At 42.9% G+C, this 22,051-nt stretch overlaps 2 protein-coding genes and 1 long non-coding RNA gene across 5 annotated transcripts; 2 read left to right on the forward strand and 1 right to left on the reverse strand.

The window, feature by feature from the left end:
* The first annotated feature begins 213 nt into the window (after positions 1-213).
* Positions 214-4,778, forward strand: LOC124676623 (protein FAR1-RELATED SEQUENCE 5-like). Of its 2 annotated transcripts, XR_006993719.1 has the most exons (6): positions 214-476; positions 1,038-1,303; positions 1,396-3,802; positions 3,880-3,936; positions 4,157-4,256; positions 4,359-4,777. XR_006993719.1 is itself a non-coding variant. In XM_047212664.1 (5 exons), exons 2-4 carry the CDS (start codon positions 1,061-1,063, stop codon positions 3,930-3,932), a joined length of 2,703 nt encoding a protein of 900 aa, XP_047068620.1. In that variant the 5' UTR covers positions 214-476; positions 1,038-1,060; the 3' UTR covers positions 3,933-3,936; positions 4,157-4,778. The 2 variants fall into 2 exon arrangements, 1 of the variants encoding a protein (XP_047068620.1); XM_047212664.1 differs by having other exon boundaries at positions 4,157-4,778.
* Positions 4,779-6,043: 1,265 nt separating this feature from the next.
* LOC124675645 lies at positions 6,044-11,729 on the reverse strand. Of its 2 annotated transcripts, XR_006993373.1 has the most exons (6): positions 11,182-11,728; positions 10,644-10,878; positions 9,331-9,499; positions 9,178-9,244; positions 8,945-9,019; positions 6,044-6,891 (listed from the first exon to the last, which is right to left on the reverse strand). It is a non-coding gene; the product is annotated as an uncharacterized LOC124675645 (long non-coding RNA). The 2 variants fall into 2 exon arrangements; XR_006993372.1 differs by having other exon boundaries at positions 9,178-9,499; positions 11,182-11,729.
* A 5,003-nt stretch (positions 11,730-16,732) lies between these two features.
* Positions 16,733-21,429, forward strand: LOC124677507 (elongator complex protein 1-like). The gene is made up of 5 exons (XM_047213491.1): positions 16,733-16,945; positions 17,202-17,516; positions 17,591-20,682; positions 20,866-20,964; positions 21,111-21,429. Exons 1-5 carry the CDS (start codon positions 16,784-16,786, stop codon positions 21,427-21,429), a joined length of 3,987 nt encoding a protein of 1,328 aa, XP_047069447.1. The 5' UTR covers positions 16,733-16,783.
* Positions 21,430-22,051: the final 622 nt, after the last annotated feature.

Raw genomic sequence — 22,051 nt, forward strand, 5'->3', positions numbered from 1 at the left:
CTTTGTTACGCCGAACTTTTACCACGGCCCAGTTGGAAATGGACGACCCAGCCGCACAAAGATACTAGTACTACAGCCGACCGTACAGAGGGATGGCTCGTTCATCCCCATTTGGCTGGAAAACAAAAGCTCCCTTCTCCATGAGAGTGACCATCCGTCCATCCGTACAAGAACCACAGCCTAAACCCTAGGGGAAGCCGGCACGCAGCGCCGGCGGACGGCATCTCGGTGGGGCGGCGACAAGTGGGCCCCGATTTCTAGCCTTCGGTACTCGCAGAGGAGGAGCTGCGACCGGCTGACGGACGGCCGGCGATTGGGAGCGCAGCAGGGGATTCAGGCCGGGACGGCATTGGAGAGGACCAGCAGGCACGGTCAAGGCGGGAGGCCTGCGGCCATCTACTGGAGCTACTAATTTAGTGCTGCCACTGGCTGGTTCCGTCGCCGGGCTCATTTGGGCTCTCAATCGAACAGACAAGGTGAGGAGAGATATATTTCCTCATTTTTGTTATTACTCTGCATTGGTGTGGCCTGAAGGGTTGCCATGGGGTAGGATTGGTAATGGTCAGTTTTGTGTTTTGTAAATGAAGTTAAGAACTTTGAGCTTGTATCTCAGAATTAGATAAAATCCATGCAAACTGTTTGTGGAATAAGGTTGACAAGATAACCATATAGGTACGCAATTCTATGCCAATTTCTGGAATCGATTTTGGACCTTTGGTTCTTCAGTATTCTTTTAACCTACAACAGATGGATACACAGATGCAGCTTTTACCTTCCATTGTAATGCTGTACGCAAGTTCCGGTTTTTTCCTGTCTCCTAGCACAATTTATTCCATTTTACCTTTAGTTTTGTTGACGCCCTTCTTCTAACCTAATAACTCTGCCAATCATTTGTATTCAGGATATTAGGCTACAGAATTTGAAACTCTTTATTCCTAAAGGGAAATGCTACATCCATTTATCACATTTCTTTCTAGTCTTAAATTTGTGTTGCATGGTGTGGTTGCACTTACGAGAAGTTTGATCCTATCCATCAGGTGGACCTTGTGTGCTCAACAAAATGTCCAGCAACAGCGGTGGAGATGCAAAGCAGAAGGGTCCTCAAATTGCTCCACCGCTTGTGGAACCTTCATTACTCCAGAATCTCAAGCCTCCTTATGCTCCAGACAGTCCTGCCACTGATCTGAGATTAGCTCAACAACCTTATCCTGGACATGTAGTACTCCCGCGTCCATGCACATATTGGCCTCCTCATGCTCCCTCGTCCCCACCACTAAATCCTACGAATCCACAACAAAATGGGGTATGTTCTCTACTACTACCTATTTTGCACTAGGTCTGAAGGAAAACAAATAGTTGTTGCTTTATTGTTGTGCTGCTCTTTTTCATCGGTAGGAAGCGGTGGGGGATGTGGTGGCAGCCAATGTTAATCCTGTGATTGATAGCTGCGATGAGATGATGTTGCCAAAGGTAAATACACTATTTGACAGTGAGGATGAGGCTTATGAGTTCTACAATTTGTATGCGGAGAAGGTGGGCTTCTTTGTTCGCAGATCAACACTCTGGACAACATCAAAGAACATCATCACTAGGAGGACATTTGTTTGCTCAAGAGAAGGTTTCCGGGAGAAGAAGAAGGGTGCCAAGGAATCAAAATGCCCACGGCCTGAAACAAGAATTGGTTGCCCAGCGAGCATGACCATCCGGCTTACTGCTAATGGCAAGTACCGTTTGACGGAATTTGTACCAAACCATAACCATCACTTAGCAACAGCTTCTACGATTCATATGTTGAAAGCAAAGAAAATTAGGCGTACAGCACGGGCTGTGAGGGAAAATCTGGTGGATGATACTGTGGTAACGCCAGAATTTGAGAATGAAGATAAGGCATATGATTTTTACAGCAGATATGCAGGGAAGCTTGGATTTCACGTGAGAAGGGCAAGCTTGACCGTGAATGCTGAAAATGTTATCACCAGAAGGATGTTTGTTTGCTCAAAAGAAGGGTTCCGCGAGAAGAAAAGAGGAGCAAATAGAGTAAAGAAGCCTCGTCCAGAAACCCGAACTGGTTGCCCAGCGTGTCTGGTCATCCGACTTGCACCTAATGGCAAATATAATGTCACAGAGTTCGTTACTTGCCACAATCACGGGCTTGGTGCTGCAGCAGCTTCTGATCTTGTGATGGAATCACTGACTGAAATTTATCAAGATTACAGAGTCGGTCTGGTTGATAAATCACCAGGTGATTCCACGGGCAAGCAAAGCCTTATCGAAGACCATGTCACTTCAAGCTGTCTAGAAGCTAGAAGTTGGAGAAGGTACAAGCGCAAAGTTCCTCACTGTGGTGATGTAGGTGCTTCTCTGGAGTACCTACAAAAGATGCAGCATGATAACCCTTCATTTTTCTATGCTATAAAATCTGACGAGGATGGAAACTTGACGAATTTTCTGTGGGCAGATTCAAAATCCATCATGGACTTTGCCCACTTCGGTGATGTAGTATGCCTTGATTCAGGTTATGCACTGCAAGGCTATGGTAGGCCGGTTGCTTTGTTTACAGGTCTGAATCATCATAAACAGACTGTCATCTTTGGTACTGCATTGCTTTATGATGAGAGCTTTGAAGCTTTCAGATGGTTATTTGATACTTTCAAACTGGCAATGAATGGTATCCTTCCCAGGACATTGTTAACTGAAAGATCTCCTGTCATAAGTGAAGCGGTCGCAACAAGTTGGCCTGCAACAACACATCGTTATTGTGTCTGGCAAATTTACCAAAATGCTCTTCAGCAGTTGAGTCATGCATTCCATGGGTCAAGAAATTTACATTGCAACTTCAAGAGATGCCTATTTGATTGTGACGATGAGGCAGAGTTTTTGATGGCGTGGAGAGAAATGTTGGCAAATTATGACCTTCAAGATAATCAATGGCTAGCAGACCTGTTTGCCCTTAAAGAGAAATGGGCATTACCATATGGCCGTGACGCATTTTACGCTGATATGAAAAGCGTCCAGCAGAAGGACAACTTGAGCAGTGAGCTTAAAATACATTTATCCCTAGAACGTGACCTTTTGAGTTTCTTTGTGCAGTTTGAAAGATTATTGTGTGATCGTCGGTCTGCAGAACTGCAAGCTGATGTGAGTGCCAGCCAGAGTACAAAGAAACCACCTTCGATGCGAATATTAAAGCAGGCTGCCGATATATATACACCTGCTGCCTATAAAATGTTTGAAAGTGAGTTTGAGTTGTACATGGATTGCATGCTATATAACTGTGGCGAGATGGGCACAATTTGTGATTATAGGATAACTGTCGAGGACAATCCGAAAGATCATTTTGTTAAATTTGATTCACTCGATTCAATGTCACGTTGTAGTTGTAAGGGGTTCGAGTTTGTAGGGATTCCATGTCGCCATATGCTGAAGGTACTTGATACTAGGAATATCAAGAACCTTCCTCCTCAGTATGTCTTGAAAAGGTGGAGGAAGGATGCCAAATCAGGATCTTCGAATGGTGGTTATGAATACCCTTTTGATGGTGATCCTCAGTTGGCCCAGACAAAGGGTCACAATTTACTGTGCCGAATATTCAGTATAGCAGCGGCTAGAGCAGCTACTTCTGTTGAATCATTTGCATACATGGAAAACCAATTGAGCACACTTATGGGTCAGGTGGAACAATTTCTTGAAAACAGAACCCCCGACATGGCTGCTATCATTGGTGCTAATTGTGATCGTACTCAAAATATGGTCACAGAAGGTCTACACAGTCATACTAATTTTGTCAATGGCTCTGCTGATGGTACTTGTTTAAGCATGATCATTCCCCCCTTTTATATGTTGCCACATGTATTAACGGTGCTAATTGTAATAATGCAGATTCTCTAACCTTCCCCTTCACACTGAGTGCTGGTACGCTGGATTACCGCTAGACAGGTAACCACTTTCTTGCTTCAAGTACTAAGCATAGTATGAGAACTATCATGTTACTGTTTTTTTTTAATCACAGAGAGAAATGCTCTGTTATACCATGCTGGTTCTGATGTATCACTGCACCCAAGATCTATCATTTGTTTAGTGATCTGTTTGGGAAAATGTATGTTCATCATCTCCTGCCAGAAGATATTAAGTTTGGTTCACTCCTTTGTTCAAACAGGTGCTAGACGATGGTATATATCTGGCTGCAATACCGAGTTGGTGGTGCGTAGAAATAATCAACAAGCCGGGAATAATGATGATTGACACCGGCTGTACAGGTCATTTTCGGATAGATTTATTAGAACTGCCGGAACTTTGCCATTGGCAAGTTCATTATTCTGACATGGTGAGGTATAACAGAAGATATTTCTTAACTACAGTTCCACCTACCCGTGCCATGGCTCCTCACACTGAGTGGATATATGGGTTGCCTCCTCGATTGCTTTCAAGTGGTGAATCCTTATGGGCGCTAATGATCCCCCAGTGTGTTTCAATGTGGGCGTGATGACAGAACAGGTTGTTGCATTTTGTGTGTGTGTGATGTACATGTCAGCTCCGATAGTTTGGTCACCTCACGCCTGTAGATGTACTAATATAGAGGAATGAATGTTTATGGCATCTGTACATCTATGAGATACTCTGGTTATTCATTATTAGTGTATCAGCTATACTTATCTGGTGTAGTCTCCGTTAGTCCGTTCATATGATTTTGGTGAATATGGAACAAGATAGCTTGTACAAACAAGGCAATGGCAAATTTCCAGGCCTTGTTTGAACGCAGGGAACTTCCTTTTGCCGAATAGGAATATTGGGCTCATCGCTCTGGCGAACAATGAACACTTCTTGTCTTTACTATTACTAGTACAAATGCCCGTGCGTTGCCACGGGTCCTCAAATTTTATTCTCAATGTACATATATAATTCACAACTCACTATGAAAACTCAAAACCATGTAATACAACTATAACACCGTATACAATAACAAGACAATATTGTTATGCATCTGCGTAGTTCTAAATTCTAGATCTTTTTGTTACTCCTCCACGGTAAGTCTCACACGTGTATCCTGGGCCGTCATAACTGTCAACTCAACAACTTATCCTTTTAAATGTATTGTTGTCTCACAAAATATGGGTGCTGCAAACACATATAACTAAAGGAATACTTTTTTGATTACTCCAAACACTACTTTCATATTTATAAATATCTGCAGACAATCCTGGATCCCTATGTGTCAAACATACAAAAGGAGCTTAGCAAATCATCAATAATGGCAGAGGTAAAAAAACTCCGTGGGAGACCGGTGGTGCGGATGCTAATTTTTCAATAACGGGTTGTTTAATGTCCGTGTGTTGTCATGATCCCTCAATTTCTTTGTGCTACACATGTAAACATATAATACACCTAAAAATTCGCGTATACAAAGGGATATCAGAAACGTATTTCAAAAACAATTAAATTCTACTTTTTAAAAAGTATTAGTATTTGATAATAAGGTATAATTCGGTATCATATGCATAGAAAGTAACACGTCTTGTTATTTCATTCTCAAGTTTAGTGACTGCTAGTATAATTCGATAAGTATACCGCTAAAAATAATGGTTGGCTAAGTCATATGGGAAAATGAGGAAATGATTGAAATGGTCCCTTTTCTAGTGGAAAATATAAATAAAGTATAAGCTAGTATCTTGGTGAAATTATCTTTTATCTAACAAATGTTGGTCCACTTCGTGAACTAAAAGGTACTATCGTATCGGCAGGACAATTTTTCTACCATGGTCATAAAGTAGCCATGCCCATTTCTAGAACAGAATTCAAATTAATGGACATGATGTTTTTTGCAAGGTGAAACTAATCACACGCATGTACAGTTTTAATGGTAAAAAAACAAAGGCATTTATTCATTAGGTATGTAAAGCTGTTGATGCCACCTATAAAAAAAGAAGACAATATTGTAACAACCACAAGTATATTATAGTTACCTAGGTGGTGAAATTTGTATGTACATTCTACAAAAATTCAGTGAAGGTATAATAACATTCTACAAACTCAGGAGGTGCAAGTATTTGATTCAAACTTGAATTTATTGCATCAAAACTCATATTTACAGCACAAGTTCCTACCACAAGGTCTCATTATGTACAAGCTCACGAGTAGTAGCCAACTTGTAAATTATCTCGGGTAATATGTGAAGAAAACCTTACTTCAACTCTATCCCCATACTTGAGCTTGGTCTGGGGTAACACAAGTTCTCTATTGACTAAAAGCATCTTCCCATCCATGCTCATTCATAAACCAGCCCAATTCGCATGCTCCCATGACAATGTCTAGCGCAAAAATGGATACAAACATATAAAGGGAAGACGAAGGTGAAGCACCATAATAGCATGGTTCAAGTGCTGCAGCTACTCCACAAGTGTTTTTGCATTGAACATCGTCTCATGAAACTGAAAGTAGATGGAACATCAGTTAGTATAATGGAACATCATACAATAAATATGTGTTTGCACAGTATATATCCACAATGGTGTCATCTTGCTCCAATTCAGAGTTCAACAAAGATATCATAATTGGTTTGACTTTGCACTCAAAAGGAAATAGAAATAGAAAGTTAGAAATAACTTATCCCTGTTAAGGAGCTTAGATAAGATCATTGAGCTGCCAAAGAGGAAAATCAACCTTTCGATATAATAGAAGGGTGCAAACAAAGACTTTGCTCTACCCTACAATATATATAAGCAACAAATACCAGATCGAGATTAAAAAAGGTTATGATGAGAACCAAAGGAGACTGAGTTTCTGGAAATTATAGTGCACCATCCAAAACATATAGTGATGCTTTGTCTATGGAGGTTCAGACCGATCAGACAATCCAAGGCATGACCAAATAGCAAACCAGATTAGGAGTATACCCTGCATGCATGATGAACACCTCAGGTAAGGAACACTAAAATAGCAAGTAGGTCAAGCAACAGACAACATAACTGCTACAGGACCTCACACGCATTAGAACCTAATAGCATCTTCAGTCGCGTCCCCCAAACCGTCCCTAAACCGCGCTGGATTGAGCGTTTGGGGAACGTGTTTTGATCGTGCCGCGTTTGGGGGACGTCGCTCCCCAGCCGCGTCCCCCAAAAGCCGCCCCAAAATATTAAGAATAATTTAAATAGATAGAAGAAAACTATTTACTAATATTCAAATCGGTTCAACTTAAACAAATTATATATAAAACTTCGAAAAAATGTAATTAAATTGCTTATAGATTATTTAAAACTACTACTTCTACTTCTTCTTCGATGATGGCCCCGCCTCGTCGTCGTCATCGCGGTGGCGCTTCCTGCTCGTCACCTCTTCCGAAGAGGCGGTGTCGGCGCCCGACGCGTCGGAGTCCTCCTTGTCGTCGCCGGTGCTCGCCGGCTGCGCCTTGGCCTTGGCCTTGACGGCCTTGGCCTTCGCGTCCGCCTCCGCCTTCGCACGAGGCACCGCCGCCGCCGCCTCCTCGCTCTCTTCTTCCTCCGCGTCCTCCTCCACGTCCAGCCATTCCTCCTCGCTGTCAAGTGGCCGCGGGGAATCGTCGCCGCTGCTGGGCGTCCTGGCTTTGTCCCACCAATGGCACCAGCCAGCGCGGATGAACGGCGGCGCAGAAGTCGAAGAGAGCGGCGGTTGCTCTTCCGAGGAGTCCACGCTCCATTCCGGCGGTTGGCGTGTCGTCGGCGCGGTTGCCAATGCGACGGTTCCGCTTCCCGGCAACTGCACCGTCGCTACGTAGGTGGCGGTTGAGCGTCCGAGACGCTGATGTGTCGGGCCCGCGCCTCCTCGCCTCTCATTTCGTTGTGTCCGGCGTGCCCGGTGCGTCCCCTGTGTAGCGGGGACAGGATCGGGGCGCCGGACACCGTATTGGGCCGCGCCGGACAAAAAAGGCCTTTGGGGCACGCGGCTGGGAACGTTTTTTTGTCCGGTGCATCCCAAATATCTTTGGGGGACGCGACTGGAGATGATCTAACACACAACCTATCATGTACAGTAGAATGACGGTATGAGCATCCCCACATAAAACTGCTAGAAACAAAATGTTACAATATCGATGAATTGTGTAGCTGTTGCTATGATATCATGTAGACATTATGACAACATGTGCGCACCATGAAAAATTATTGTCAAAACACAAAATTAATTATCCAAATGTGTTTGGTGTTTGTGTAATCCATACAGGATATCAAGTTCAATAGTACAAAACTGGCATATCATATGTTATTATTTTGCTTTACCACTTAATTAGTGTGTATCATTATATTGGGAAAACTGAGCATACATCAGATTGCCTGAAAAATTGCATTGCAAAGTCTCGTCAGGGAGAAACAATGAATCTCTATAAGCTGTAGTAGTGTTTAAGAGCATCAGAGTGAGACTGCCAAGAACAAAATCTCTTATTTGCGAAAAAACTTCAAAGAAACATGAATGCCCTTGAACCGAGGATCTAAAAAACGAATTTTTATTATATATATCGTAGGCCAATTCTACCTCCGCAGTTGCCATATGAAACATTATGAAACAAACTGAAAAACGAAGCATCATGAGTAGAAAAGGTACAATATTCAAGTGTCAAACAATTTAAGCCATGATCTAAATTGTGACAGGTTTAGATTCAAGAAACAATGCAGCACATGATATTTAAGTGTAACAAACATCTTCCAGGACCTACGTGTAAGTTGGAAAAAGTTAAAAGAGAAACAAAAAATCGAAAACTAAGGAGAAAATTACTAAACACAAAAGGAAAGGAGAAAAGTTTATCTTCTGACCAAAAAAATTAGTCATGTGTCAGTAATCATGGTGCAACATTTGCAGTGTACTTGCTGCTGGTACTTATTACTCTCTAAAGAAGGTACATATTCTCAATAATCAATTTGACAATATGAGTAAATCTCAATCATCTTAATCAAGCATAGAGAAGTAATTCAATGTATACCTGTGACAATATGAGTATATATATTCTTCTTTGACATGTGTTCCAAAATATTCTTCTCTGAAATCGAAGAGTTCTCTGCAATAAATTGTATGCCCTTAGGATGCTTGAACAAAATACAATTAGAGCTGCAACACTCATATCGACGGAATTAGAACATGATGAATAGACAAATTAAAACCACATATACATCTGTCATTGCCTAACAGTAGGTTTGTCCCAGCCTTTTGGGGTACCTGAATGAAGTGATGTACTTCCTCCAATAGAAAAGTTGAGGTTCAAGTAGGCCAAAAGTTATGATACCTACACAAAATAAATCAGCTCAGTTCCATATTTTTCTAATACCTCATTCACCTGCCTGGTTAGCAGGGAACCGTCGCCAGAGGAACCTGTGTCATGCCTCGCCACCGCGGCCAGAGGCAGCAGGGAGGGGAGACCTGCTCCCTGCGTCTTGACTCTCGAGGTCTCACCGGCAGCTCCATCGCGTTACCATAGCTCCTCCGGCGACAAAAACCCGGCCGCCATGCCGCCCATGCTCGGGCGTGCTTCATCTTCTCTCTGGAGAATAAAAGGTACATGGATTCAGACTTCCCTATATTTCAGAAACTTGATCATTATTGCAGAAATGTTGCAATTTCTCTGAAAATAAATTGTCAAGTGAACAAGCTACAGGAATTTTGATCAGCATTTGTATTTAACATTTGTCTAGGATTACAGTGACCAACATTTGGATTTGATGCCTCTGTAGCCTTTTCGCTGTAGGGTGTGAATAGGCTGTATAGGCTGTACTGACTCTGTGTTTATAATCCCTGTTGGTTATACAGTTGACTATTGGATATGTGCTTGGATACTTTTCTAATCCTGGAAGAAAGTAACACGAAATCTCCGGCAACATAATATTTAGCCAAAAAAAATATATATGGCAAAATAGTGTAGTTATTATTGTTTGCATGTTTCCCCAGTAAAAGTTGTTTCCCATGTACCTAAGCATATCATTTATGTTGCAGGATAAATAAATATACTGTTCAGAATAAGACTGGCTAGCTAAATAACTGCCAAGAATATATCACATATAGCTGGAATCACATTACAAACACAGTAAAATGCATTTGAGACCTTAACATCTTCAATATCTACAAGACAAATGATGTGGTAGTAAGCTAATGCCAAAACAATAAATTTCGAAATAATTTATACAAGGTCAGATAGCCAAACCTGCTTTACATAATAGACAACAACATTGTTATCTGCATAGATTGCTTTTGCAAGGCATACACCAATTACTTTTACACAGTTCGATGTCTTCAATAATTAGCATGGCTACAAAGATTGCTATTTCAATAAAATATTGAAGTCAAGAAGTCAAGACAACACTACTGCAATTCTTATCACAACATCTCCCAGAAGTACAGGAAAGGTTAGTTCATCATCAGTTTAAAATTGGATTGGTTAGAAATAAAGGCTGCATGCATCTAACTGATGCAGAGGCAGGGGCTGATCCCCATTTCGAAAATAAAAAAATTGGATTGGTTGCCCCATCCAAGCATATCCAAAAGGGAAAACGGTAACTTAAAATTTGTTCAACCAAACATTCTTCTTTAAGTAGAGAACATAATACTTCTTACTTTTTCTTGCATTAGATTAAACTGATTCTTGCATGATACAATACATGTAAGACAAAGGAAGAAAAACATCTACTAACCTCAACCACTTCAGTATCCTCCTCACTTTCTCCATCATCAGAATATGAGCAAACTACTTTTGCAATCCGGGGATGTGTCAACGAGTTGTGCTATAACTTTGATGCATGATTGGCACGGAGAAAAGCTCACTCCACAGAGCAAAAACTGTCAGCAACTCGCGATACATCTGATCACTGGCTTGTTCGTGAGTATTGATTCACCACTGCGAGCTTGCAATTATTTGAATCACTGGAGCTGTGATTTCACAAAAGTAGGATTCAGTATACGTATCGCCTTACAGTGACACAGAGCAACCCGAAAATTATTTTTGTACATAACCATAGTTTGCTTGCAGATTTTGCTTCAGAACTACTAATAAGATTAAGCAGTGTTCCGCCTCCATGAATCAGTCCGCGAGATCCTGAAGGGCGGCGCCCTAAATATTGTTACTGGTCTCTAATGGAGCAGATTATTTGGCGGGAGTAATCGCAGCTCTTGGCCGATCTAGAACGCACCAAATCAGGGAGGAAACAAAAGTGATGGAAACGGGGTCCTCACCTCCACAGCAAGCGGGCCGGTGGATGCAGACGAGGTCGCCGGCGCCGACGTGAAAATGGCCCCAGAGCTGGTGGCCGTTTCTAGCCGGCAGCAGCAGCAAGCCTGAGCGGTGGCAAGCGGCTTCAGCTCGGGGAAGATGCATATTTTCGGGTGCCTGGGATGGTGACGGCGATGTGGAGGAGGAGGAGGGACGGGGATGGGTACCCGGGGCCCTGCGTTGAAGACCTCCTCCTCGGTCTGGTCTGTGTCGCAGCGGCGGATTTCGTAGGGGCTGCCTACGGCGTCGTTCCCGTGGAGCTACTCCTCCTCGATCTGATCTGGCGGCGGTGACCCTTCCCCGAGGCACAGGCGCAACTCGGATGGCCTCCCGCACGTACGGCCGCGCGAGCAAGGTGGTGGCGCCGACGCACGTGGTGGAGTGATGGAGTCGGCGGCGGCCGCCCGGGAGGAAGAGAAAGGGATTGCTGGCGGCGGAACCCTAGCTCTCGTCTCGCACCAAAGTGAGGTAAATGACTGTGGGTTAATTCTCCAATTTGCAAGGGACCAAAGTGCAAACTGCACAGCGACGGGAGTGTTGGTTGACGACGAAAAGTTTGACGTATCGAGAGATAGACAGAATAAGGAACACGTTCCTCCTTTTTAAGTAGTGTAGAAATGGGAGTTGGTCGTTTGACACTCAACGCACTTTGAGGTCGTCATTGAAAAGATCATGGCCATCCAATCCAATCTTAACATCCCGCTCAATATCTAACCATCCGTGTGGTCAGCCAATCGTTTCCAAAATCAATCGTAGGAGCATTATTGACACCATTATGCGAATTAAGAGACCGCCAAAATCACGGAATTTCATCTAAAAAAAATCCACGGAATTCAAGAAAACCTGGAAAGAAATCTCGTCAGAAAGGAAGGGGAACCCATCACCAGAGACCCTCGCCCCCGAACTCGACGTCCTCCTCCTCCCTGAGCCGATTCAACGACCCATGCGTAGCTGCTACTGCCGACTACCCTCCCCGACGATTTCGTCGTGATCTCCCCATGGGCCTGCTGGCGGAGAGGATAGTCATCCACCATGTGGTGTGGCGCCGCGGAACTTACGATGCCGAGATCCCACTCCGTCGAAGGGATCCGCCACCGCTGGGTATTCACAATGGGCGTCGCTTCCTCCAGGCAAGGTGCGTTCCGTGGTCGCAGCCTTGTCTTCACCGAATCGCCGCGGGCGCCGCTGCCTCCTGGTAAAGTCACATTGGTGGACATCACAATCCACGCCTGCCGTTGGTATCGTGGACTATCTATTGCTCGCTATTGATCATATACTTATCGTTGTCCATTGAAGCCTGCACGCCGACACTGCCTTTCGGCAGGCTGCATCCGCCCGCCTCCTGAAGGCATCCCCTGTCCAGACGCACTACGCATCGACACCGCCCTGCCGCTGCCATAGTCCCGATTCAGACGGACATTGCGGACTGAAGGGCGGTGCCGTCACGCAGACAACCCAGCTCGCATGGACGCTACATCCTGGACATGGCAGAATTAGGTAACTATGTAACATATGCAATGTTTTTTTCCATTCCATTGGAGCGACAGTTTCAGTTACCTGTTAGCATACCGATTCTACAGGAGCCACTCTTTTTGGTGCACAAGAGCTGCATAGCTTCATTCAATTTGAGATGGAATGGAGCAGGCGGCTGCTAGGTGTTGCTGATGCACTGAGAGCGCTGCAACACAAATCTTTCCCAAACTGGATCTATTGAGAAGGAAGATGCACGGGGATGCAAAATCGAGAATCAATATTGTGGAGGTGTCAAGGAGAAATACATGTATGTTCCTTAATGATGGCAACGAGTTCATACCTGCACAGGGAAAGAGCAGCAGTGTCGTTACCTAGAGGAGAGGAAAGGTTCAAGTTCATGGTGAGATCAGATAACCATATCTTGAACTGTGAAGGCAACAAAACTAAACCTTGAATCTTCTTATTTGTTCAAGCTATTCAATTTGAGATGGATTTCTTGAGCTATTGGCTCGTAATGTTTTTATTATTATTTTCCCAATGTGTTATGGCCTAATATTTTGATTTTTGTTTCTTAGATTCTTTCAGATCTAAGGATCTGCAGCTGCATAACAATCCCAGAGAACTCTTTTGTACATTTTAAGTGAATTGTAATTATGCCCATAACGGATGAGCTATACTAATCTTATGTTTTCCCAAAATTGGCAAAGGCACATACTCTGTTATCCACTTTCTTTCTCAAGGTGATGCAGAATATGAGAATATCACAACACTTTATATTCGTTGTATTCTCAATCAGTCGTCTGCCTTACTATTGGAGATAATCTGAATACTTCATCTATCTTTATGACTCAATAATATTTGCCAATGTGATGAACTAATGAATTTACTTTCTATCAGATAATAAAGGTTTCTTGATCCTGTTGGAAGTGCTTAGTTCATCCATTGTTTTCATCTATTACCTTTTTTTTATTCTCCGGTAAGAAACTCATTGCATTTCCAATAGTGGCATGTTTTGAACTGTAAGCTCTGCATAACTGAATTACTGATCTCGTTACCATATTATAGAGTAGTTTGAAAGATGCATACCGACGTGCTACACGAGTTAATAATTCTGCAACTGGTTCTTAATCTAAGTTGCAGGCTTATTTGGCAACTGTACATCCTTTTATTTTTCTCTATCTATTCTATTAGTCCACGGCTTCCAATGATCAAAGCTCCACTTCTAATTTTTTTGCTTCATCACAATCAGTTGTTGCTGACATTTGCACCAAAAGATTGTTTCATATTGTAAACTTCAGAGAATAATAAGACTATTAAAGTATATCGCATATAATCATGAATGTGTGTTTACATTTTGAGCAAAATAATCAACGTGTTTACTATTGAATCCTATTTATAACAATGTTGGACAGGATCAGCAAAGCAGAGACCTTTCTCAGTGGCATGTGTCAAAAGGGGGAAAATGTAAAGGTAAAATTCGGATTATTCATCCTTTATCTTGTTCGTCTCATTTCATTATTAGCGAATACTTTTTTTTCTTCCTTTCTGCAGGAGGAAGAGACCAGGGTAAAACCAATTAAAATTTGATTGTGGTAATTCTAATGGGCTATATGTTCTTGGAACATGTTTCTTTTTTCAAGGATACGTCCATATCGGTTGTGGTTTATCGTGCATAGTCAAAATGTGTATTGGCTATATGTTCTTGAAACATCTTTCTTTTTTCAAGGATCCATCCATATTGTTGGTGGTTATCGTGGATAGTCAAAATGTGTATGGGCTATATGTTCCTGGAACATCATATTTTCTTTTTCATGGATTGGTCCTTAGAGGTTTCACAGAAGAATGGCCAAGAGACCAAGTTACAACACACTATAGCATGGACACCAAGAACACAGTCCCACACCACCGCTAGCGAAACAAACTACCCCCGAATACTCCGAACACAGGTTACGTACTAACTGGTAGAATATTATCTCTTATGATCATTACAAAACAATTAATGCCAATGGTAGTATTCCCTGGGCACAATGTACAAATACTACTTCCATGATAAATCATTTGCTTACAATATTGGTGTATCGTGATTCTCAAAAATAAAAAAAACATTGGTGTATCATTAAAGTTTGTGTGTACGGTGTTCTTCAAATATTTGCAAATTTTTATGCATCTATCTAGATTTAATGAACCTTTTTTTACCAGTGTAGGAGCCACAACAAGAACTAGGTTGCCAAAGATCTCCTAAGAGCGTACATGAAGGGGTCACACATGCCTGGGCAGCGACCACTCTTCTACATGCATCAAGACGCTTTTAGTTATCTTGTTTGTCTTATATTACTAATGTCGTTAATCAAGTGTGAGCCTGGATTCGCTGGTTTATGCATGAGATTTGGATCTGGGCTAGATGTGAAATAGGGATTGGATTTATATTGTGTTGAAATAGGTTTTGAAATTATAAGATTGTGGATTTTTTAGACATTGATGTATCATACCGTAGTTCTAGGGTCCTACTATTTACCCACTCCAAAGTTTGCCCGTCTCAGGGTCGTTGTAGTGCTTTATGCTTATAGTTATATTTGTAATAACATGTAATTTTCTGCTAATTTAATAAGAACCCTTGGTCGCAGCAATTAAAGATTGTGAGATACTTTTTAATTTACCAACAATAGTTATTCGCATGGATCATATTGATTCTTCTTTTAGCTGAAAGTTGTAGGGGAGATCCCCAACAGTAGAAAACAAGAAATACAAGAGGGGAAATGGTTTTGGCTAAAATTAATGAACGTATGTGATGCTTTCGTTTCCAGTGCGCTGACAATTTGAGAAATAGGAAGAATGCTTTTTATTTTATTTTTGATGAATGGACTTGTAAACCTACTTCAGCTGCGCAGTTTCCTTCTTTGTATATTGGTGTGTATATTAGAAAGCTATTGTTGCTTATCTGGTTTCATCTGTCTTAACTTGACGGATGTGTAGAAAGAATATTTATGGAGACATGTTGAGTCAATTAGAACAACTTGATGATTTGTGTGTACCTTTTTGGGCTTAACTGATGATAGGGCTGGCAGAATCTGGAAACCCTGAAGGCTTTTTACAAATGGATATTTTTTAAAGAAATTCCGATTAACAATCTGGTTATTTTTCCATATATTTTCTTGTGGAAAGTAAGATACCGGCTAGAATTCAAAAAGTTATGTGGTTGGTGATACACAAAACAATTTTTACCAAGGGTATATTGTTTTGCACATGGTACGGGTGAGATTTCCTATTTGTCAATTATGTGGTCAGAGTGAAACAACTAATTACTTATTTTTGGGTTGACCTCTGGTGTATTATGCATGGAGAGTGCTGAGTTGTGCTTTTCGTTTGGAAGTATTACAAAGAGGGATGATTCCTAATGAATGATCTTCTATGTCGGTTGAAATTTGTTTTGGGTGATATTACTGCCAAGTGAGGCAAAGTTAGTAGTTGTGACTGATTATATCGTTGTTATTGTCAACGTATAAATAAATGCATTGTTGTGTAATAACAGTAAGGAGGTAATTGTTTTGATCCATTCATGAACGAATGCATTGTTGTGTTATAACAGATGACTTTGAAAGGAATGGTTTTCTTGAATTTTCATGTCTATTATATTCACAAATGCGAAAAAGAAAAAAAAATATTGAGACCGTAGCAACGCACGGGCATTCAACTAGTCTAGGTATATGTATGTATCCTTCGTATTGCAAACTCTTTTGATGTGGTTTGCCTAATGTTCAACCGTGGCCCTTGGATTGCACGCGGACGGCCTTGATCAAAAGCGACCACCGGGTTCCCTTATCGCACCCTAAACGCTTTTTTCCAAAAACCCCAAACCCTAGAAGACACTCGCCCCTTCGTCCCGCCGTCCGTCGCGCCTCGTCACTCCGGCGAGCTCTCCCCGGCTCGACCTTCGGTCCGGCCCTCCTCTATCGCGTTTGTACCCGCACCACATACCCCAGATCTCCGCCCTCGTTTGCCGGTGCCTTCGCCGCGGCCGGAAGTCCCCCGTCTTCACCGTTCTCGCTCGGCGCCGCCGCCGCCGCCGCCAGCGACTAAGGGGGAAGCGGCGAGATGAAGAACCTGAAGCTTGTGACCAGGGTCGCGCAGGAGCTGCAGCTCCAGCTCGACGGAGAGACCCTTGTCGTATCCGCCATCGACGCCGAGCGCCACCGCGCCTTCTTCGTCTCCTCCGCCAACTTCCTCTACTCCGTCCATCTCCTCGCCTCCACCCAGGTACGGGTCCTCAACCCACGAAATCCATCCAATTTAATCGCGACTGTGGGCTCCCGCTTGAATTCCGAATAATATTTTACATAACAAACATAAAAAAAAAACTTGAACATATTCGATTTACCATGGTGATGCTACACTACAATTCATTGGTATGTAGGAAATGCTTCTTCAGTCTAGAAAATCTCTCGGCATGTTGAGTAATTCTGCTTTGCTAGTATCCCCTGTTTCACCCATTGCCCTGCTTCGTCTCTCGCAGCAACCGCTGCAATGGGGCAAAACTACTCTAAACTCGGATGTGGAGGAGGTTGTTCTCGAGCCCGGAGATTTCATAGTTTCCATGGACCATCTAATGGAGAAGGAGTCTCTGCTCCTTGGTTCAGCAGACGGTTGCCTCTTGTTGTATAATGTGGAGGAAAGAACAACTGAAGTTGTAGGAAGAGTGGAGGGTGGTGTCAAGACCGTCGCCTCTAGTCCTGATGGTGCGCTTCTCTCTGTAACAACCGGATTCGGGCAACTGCTTGTCATGACACATGATTGGGAAGTGCTGTTTGAGACTTCTATTGACCCTCAAGTAAGCTTTGTATACCAGACCTGACTCAGAATATGATTTAAATGTTCTCTGTTCTAAACATGCTTTTTTCACAGGGTACTGCTCCATGTGAGATCGACAATTCTGGTGGTCAGATCCAAAGTTCTGTTTCTTGGAGGGGTGATGGAAAATATTTTGCTACTCTTGGGGGCCTAGATGGTAGCCCTAGAAAGCTTACTGTTTGGGAACGTGAATCCGGGAAGGTGCATTCTTCTTCAGACATCAAGAATTTTATGGGACAATCACTAGACTGGATGCCGAGTGGGGCTAAGGTTGCCACCGCCCATGAAAGGAAAACAGAGGGGAAGTGCCCCCTCATTGTATTCTATGAGACAAATGGCTTGGAAAGGAGCTCCTTTTCTATTGATGAACCAGCAGAGGTTGTCATCCAAACTTTGAAATGGAACTGCAACTCTGAACTTCTAGCTGCTCTAGTTTCCTGTGGCCAGTATGATGTTATTAAAATATGGTCGTGCAGTAACAATCACTGGTATTTGAAGCATGAATTGCGCTACACTAAGAAAGAGGGAGTGAACTTCTCTTGGGATCCGACAAAACCACTGCATCTCATTTGTTGGACACTGGGAGGTGAAGTCATTACGCACAGGTTTGCATGGACTACTGCCGTCACTGAGACTTCAGTTGCATTAGTTATTGATGGCTCACGTATCCTTGTAACTCCTCTCAGTTTGGGCCTCATGCCACCCCCCATGTCACTGTTCTATCTTGCATTTCCTTGTGCCGTGAATGAGGTTTCTTTTGTATCCAAGATTTCAAAGAACCATTTGATTGCTTATCTTTCAAATGGTAGCTTATGTGCTGTGGAACTTCCGCTGGCAGATACGTGGGAAGAGTTTGAAGGCAGTGGGATAAGTGTTGACCCTTGCTTTTCTGACTTCAGCTTGAATAACTGTATGCACCTCACTTTGATAGATACACGTACCTTGATTGGTATCTGTCGCTACAGAGATTACTGCTCTTCAACACCCATTAGCTCCAGTGAAGCTAGTAACTTAGAAGAAAAACATGATTCACTGTTCTTTGTCAATGAGATCAAACTTGTATGTTCTGAGGACTCTTTACCAGGTTCAGTGAGTTCATCTGGTTGGCAAGCTAGAGTATCGAAGAGAGTGCCTCTGGAGGGTCCAGTTATTGGAGTCTCCCGAAACCCAGCAAAAGGAGGTTCGGCTTTTATCCAATTAAGTGGAGGAAAGATTGTTGAATACTGTTCAGATGTAAATATGTCGAGAATGACTGCACCGATACATGGCGGTGAAGTTTCTCCTGATTTTGACTTCCCAGCATCATGTCCTTTGATGAATGCTGTTCTATGCCATGAAAATGGTCTGGTTCGGACCCTTCTGTTCGGATTTGATGACAGCAGTAAGCTACATCTGGGGAAAAGGTTATTGAGCAACAACTGCAGTAGCTTCACATTCTATTCCAGTGCTTATGGAGCTACTGAGCAGGTTGCAACCCACTTGCTTGTAACTACTAAGCAGGATCTTTTGTTCATTGTGGACGTAAATGAGATTTTACTGAAAAACGGCCAAGTGACAGTTGATAGCCATGTCAACAGCCATCCTCGAGCAAAGCAAAGCAAAGAGCATATCACTGTGTGGGAGAAAGGAGCAAAATTGGTTGGTGTTATCCACGGTGATGAAGCGGCTGTCATAGTGCAAACAACTCGTGGTAACTTAGAGTGTATGTACCCTAGAAAGCTGGTACTTGTCTCAATTGTTCAGGCACTGGTCCAGAGGCGTTTCAAAGATGCAATGGACATGGTAAGGCGCCATCGGATAGATTTCAATATGATGGTTGATTATTGTGGATGGAAAGCTTTTATCAAGTCAGCAGCAGATTTGGTTCAAGAAGTCAATAACCTTAGCCACATCACTGAATTTGTTTGCTCGATTAAGAATGAGAATGTTAGCAGCAAATTGTATGAGACCTACATACCGTTTCCTGATCAGTGCACAACCTCAGTGGATAATGAGAACTCGTATGGCGTCTTCTCAGAGAACAAAGTAACGTCTGTACTGATGGCAATTCGAAAAGCCCTTGAGGAACAGACAGAAGAAAGCTCAGCAAGAGAACTCTGCATTTTAACCACTTTGGCACGCAGTGAACCTCCATTGTTGGAAGAAGCACTAAATAGAATTAAAGTCATCCGAGAACTGGAACTTCTTGGGGTTGATGATGCCAGACGAAAGCTGTACCCATCAGCTGAAGAGTCTTTGAAGCACTTGCTTTGGTTAACTGAACCAGAAGCTGTTTTTAATGCTGCTTTGGGACTGTATGATCTGAACCTTGCTGCTATAGTTGCTTTAAATTCCCAGAAAGATCCAAAGGAGTTCCTTCCTTTTCTCAAGAGTCTCGAGTGCCTGCCTCCTGCTATTATGAGGTACACAGTAGATTTAAAACTTGCAAGATATGAGAGTGCTCTCAGAAACATTGTTTCTGCGGGCAATGAGTACCATGAGGACTGCATGGGACTCCTCAAGTCTAACCCTCAGCTGTTCCCGCTGGGCCTCCAGTTATTCAGTGACCCAGATAAAAGGAACCAAATTCTTGAGGCATGGGGTGACCATCTTTCTGAAGAGAAATGCTTTGGAGAAGCGGCAATAACTTACCAATGCTGTTTGTCATATCAGAAATCTTTGAAAGCTTATCATGCCTGCGGGGACTGGAGAGGTGTGTTCACCGTTGCTGGTCTTTTGAAGTTCAAAAAGGAAGAAATTCTTCAACTAGCACTGGAGCTATGTGATGAGTTCCAAGCACTTGGGAAGTCAGGAGATGCTGCTAAGATTGCACTGGATTACTGCTCCGATGTTGATAGAGGTGTAGGATGCTACATCTCGGCAAGAGAATGGGAAGAGGCTCTTAGAGTAGCATATATGCATGGCAGGCAGGATCTAGTCGAAACTGTTAGAGATGCTGCTTTGGAATGTGCTGCATTGCTGATATCTGAGTATCAGGAAGGATTGCTGAAGGTGGGTAAATATCTAGCACGTTATGTCGCTGTGCGGCAGAGGAGATTGTCGCTTGCAGCTAAACTAAAGTCAGAGGACCGGTTTATGGATGTTGAAGACGACAACATTTCAGAAGTCAGCTCTAGCTTCAGCGAAATGAGTGCATATACCACGAGGTTTGTCATTCAACGGTTTTAAGTTGCACAATGCTTGTTCTTTATGTTCCAATTCCATCTTGCTTATTTCAGTATTTAAGTTACAGAATACATACCTTGCTGTTTTAGAAAGAACTCTGAGAAGTTTCTTGTAATTCACGGATTGTTTATTCGGTGTGGTTTCCTAAAATGTTGTGTGGACAGGTCAACCAAGGAATCTAGTGCCTCGGTCGTATCTAGCAGTGTCAGCAAGTCACGAGGGTCAAGACGTCAAAAGAAAGCTGGCAAGATACGAGCTGGAAGGTAGGCGACTTGTTTCTTTGTTACCAGATTATTTCACTCGGAGCTAATTGCTTCTTCAAGTGCCAAAGCCCAAACTATTTGCTACATTTTTCTGCTTGTTCATCTGTTTATGTTGTCTGACTTCCCTTGAAACATTGTTTGCGCAGTCCTGGGGAGGAGATGGCACTTGTGGATCATCTCAAGGGGATGTCTCTGGCAACCGGTGCACAGAAAGAGCTTAGGAGCCTGCTTGTAGTTCTAACACAGTTGGGGAAAGAAGATACCGCCCGTCAGGTGCAGCTGGCTGGAGATAGTTTCGAAGTATCGCAAATGGCTGCAGTGAAGTTGGCCGAGGATACAATCTCTACTGACAAGATTGATGAGAATGCGCATACTCTTGAGCATTACACGAAAATGCTGAGAGCACATCAGCCTACCAGTGGTGAAACCTCCTCTTGGCGAATCAAAGCGCTGTCACCGCCATGACTGGTATGTACTCCAGTGAGTGACTGTCTTACTGATGACTGATCGGTACTCCATTTTGGAATGAAGTAGTGCTACTAATCTGCTTCTTAATTAATGGATTAACAGTGGTGCTGTGGTTTGTTAAATATTGTTTCAGGCTTCCAGCATGTAGCTGCTGGGACACAGGGAGGGACAGGGCAACTCTCGCGGTGGCAGTGGGGCGGGTAACCCAATTGTTGCGTGGGTGGCAGCTATTCCAACATCTCTCATCTATGTATTTCTTTATACTGGTGGATGGATAGGTTACGTCCAAGTGGAGTATATGTTTCGGCAGTTTTGTACTTGTATTATGTATCCTGGATAGCAAGTTTATCACAAATGTAGTGATATATTTGTTTGTGTACCAACAGTTGATTTTTTTTTTCTGGCAGAACTGAAGCATGCCACTGAGTTTTGCTAACTAGTAAAACATCTATATTTGAAAACGGAGCTAATGTACCAACTAATAAATACTACAGTAGTAATATACTTTTCAGTGGGGACATGCTGCTATCTATCTTAGAGAAAGCAAGGGAACAGGCTGAAACAACCAATTAACTGTCTCGGCGGATAGTAGTGACCAAGAACACCATCGCATGCAAAC

The sequence above is a fragment of the Lolium rigidum genome, chromosome 7 (genome assembly GCF_022539505.1).
Source record: "Lolium rigidum isolate FL_2022 chromosome 7, APGP_CSIRO_Lrig_0.1, whole genome shotgun sequence".
NCBI classification, from domain to species: domain Eukaryota; kingdom Viridiplantae; phylum Streptophyta; class Magnoliopsida; order Poales; family Poaceae; genus Lolium; species Lolium rigidum.

Coding starts and splice junctions, on each gene's coding strand:
- LOC124676623 (XM_047212664.1), top strand. CDS start 1,061: ATGTCCAGCAACAGCGGTGGAGATGCAAAGCAGAAGGGTCCTCAAATT. Junction 1,304..1,395: donor CGAATCCACAACAAAATGGG/GTATGTTCTCTA, acceptor TTTCATCGGTAG/GAAGCGGTGGGGGATGTGGT. Junction 3,803..3,879: donor TGTCAATGGCTCTGCTGATG/GTACTTGTTTAA, acceptor GTAATAATGCAG/ATTCTCTAACCTTCCCCTTC.
- LOC124677507 (XM_047213491.1), top strand. CDS start 16,784: ATGAAGAACCTGAAGCTTGTGACCAGGGTCGCGCAGGAGCTGCAGCTC. Junction 17,517..17,590: donor AGACTTCTATTGACCCTCAA/GTAAGCTTTGTA, acceptor CTTTTTTCACAG/GGTACTGCTCCATGTGAGAT. Junction 20,683..20,865: donor ATGAGTGCATATACCACGAG/GTTTGTCATTCA, acceptor TTGTGTGGACAG/GTCAACCAAGGAATCTAGTG.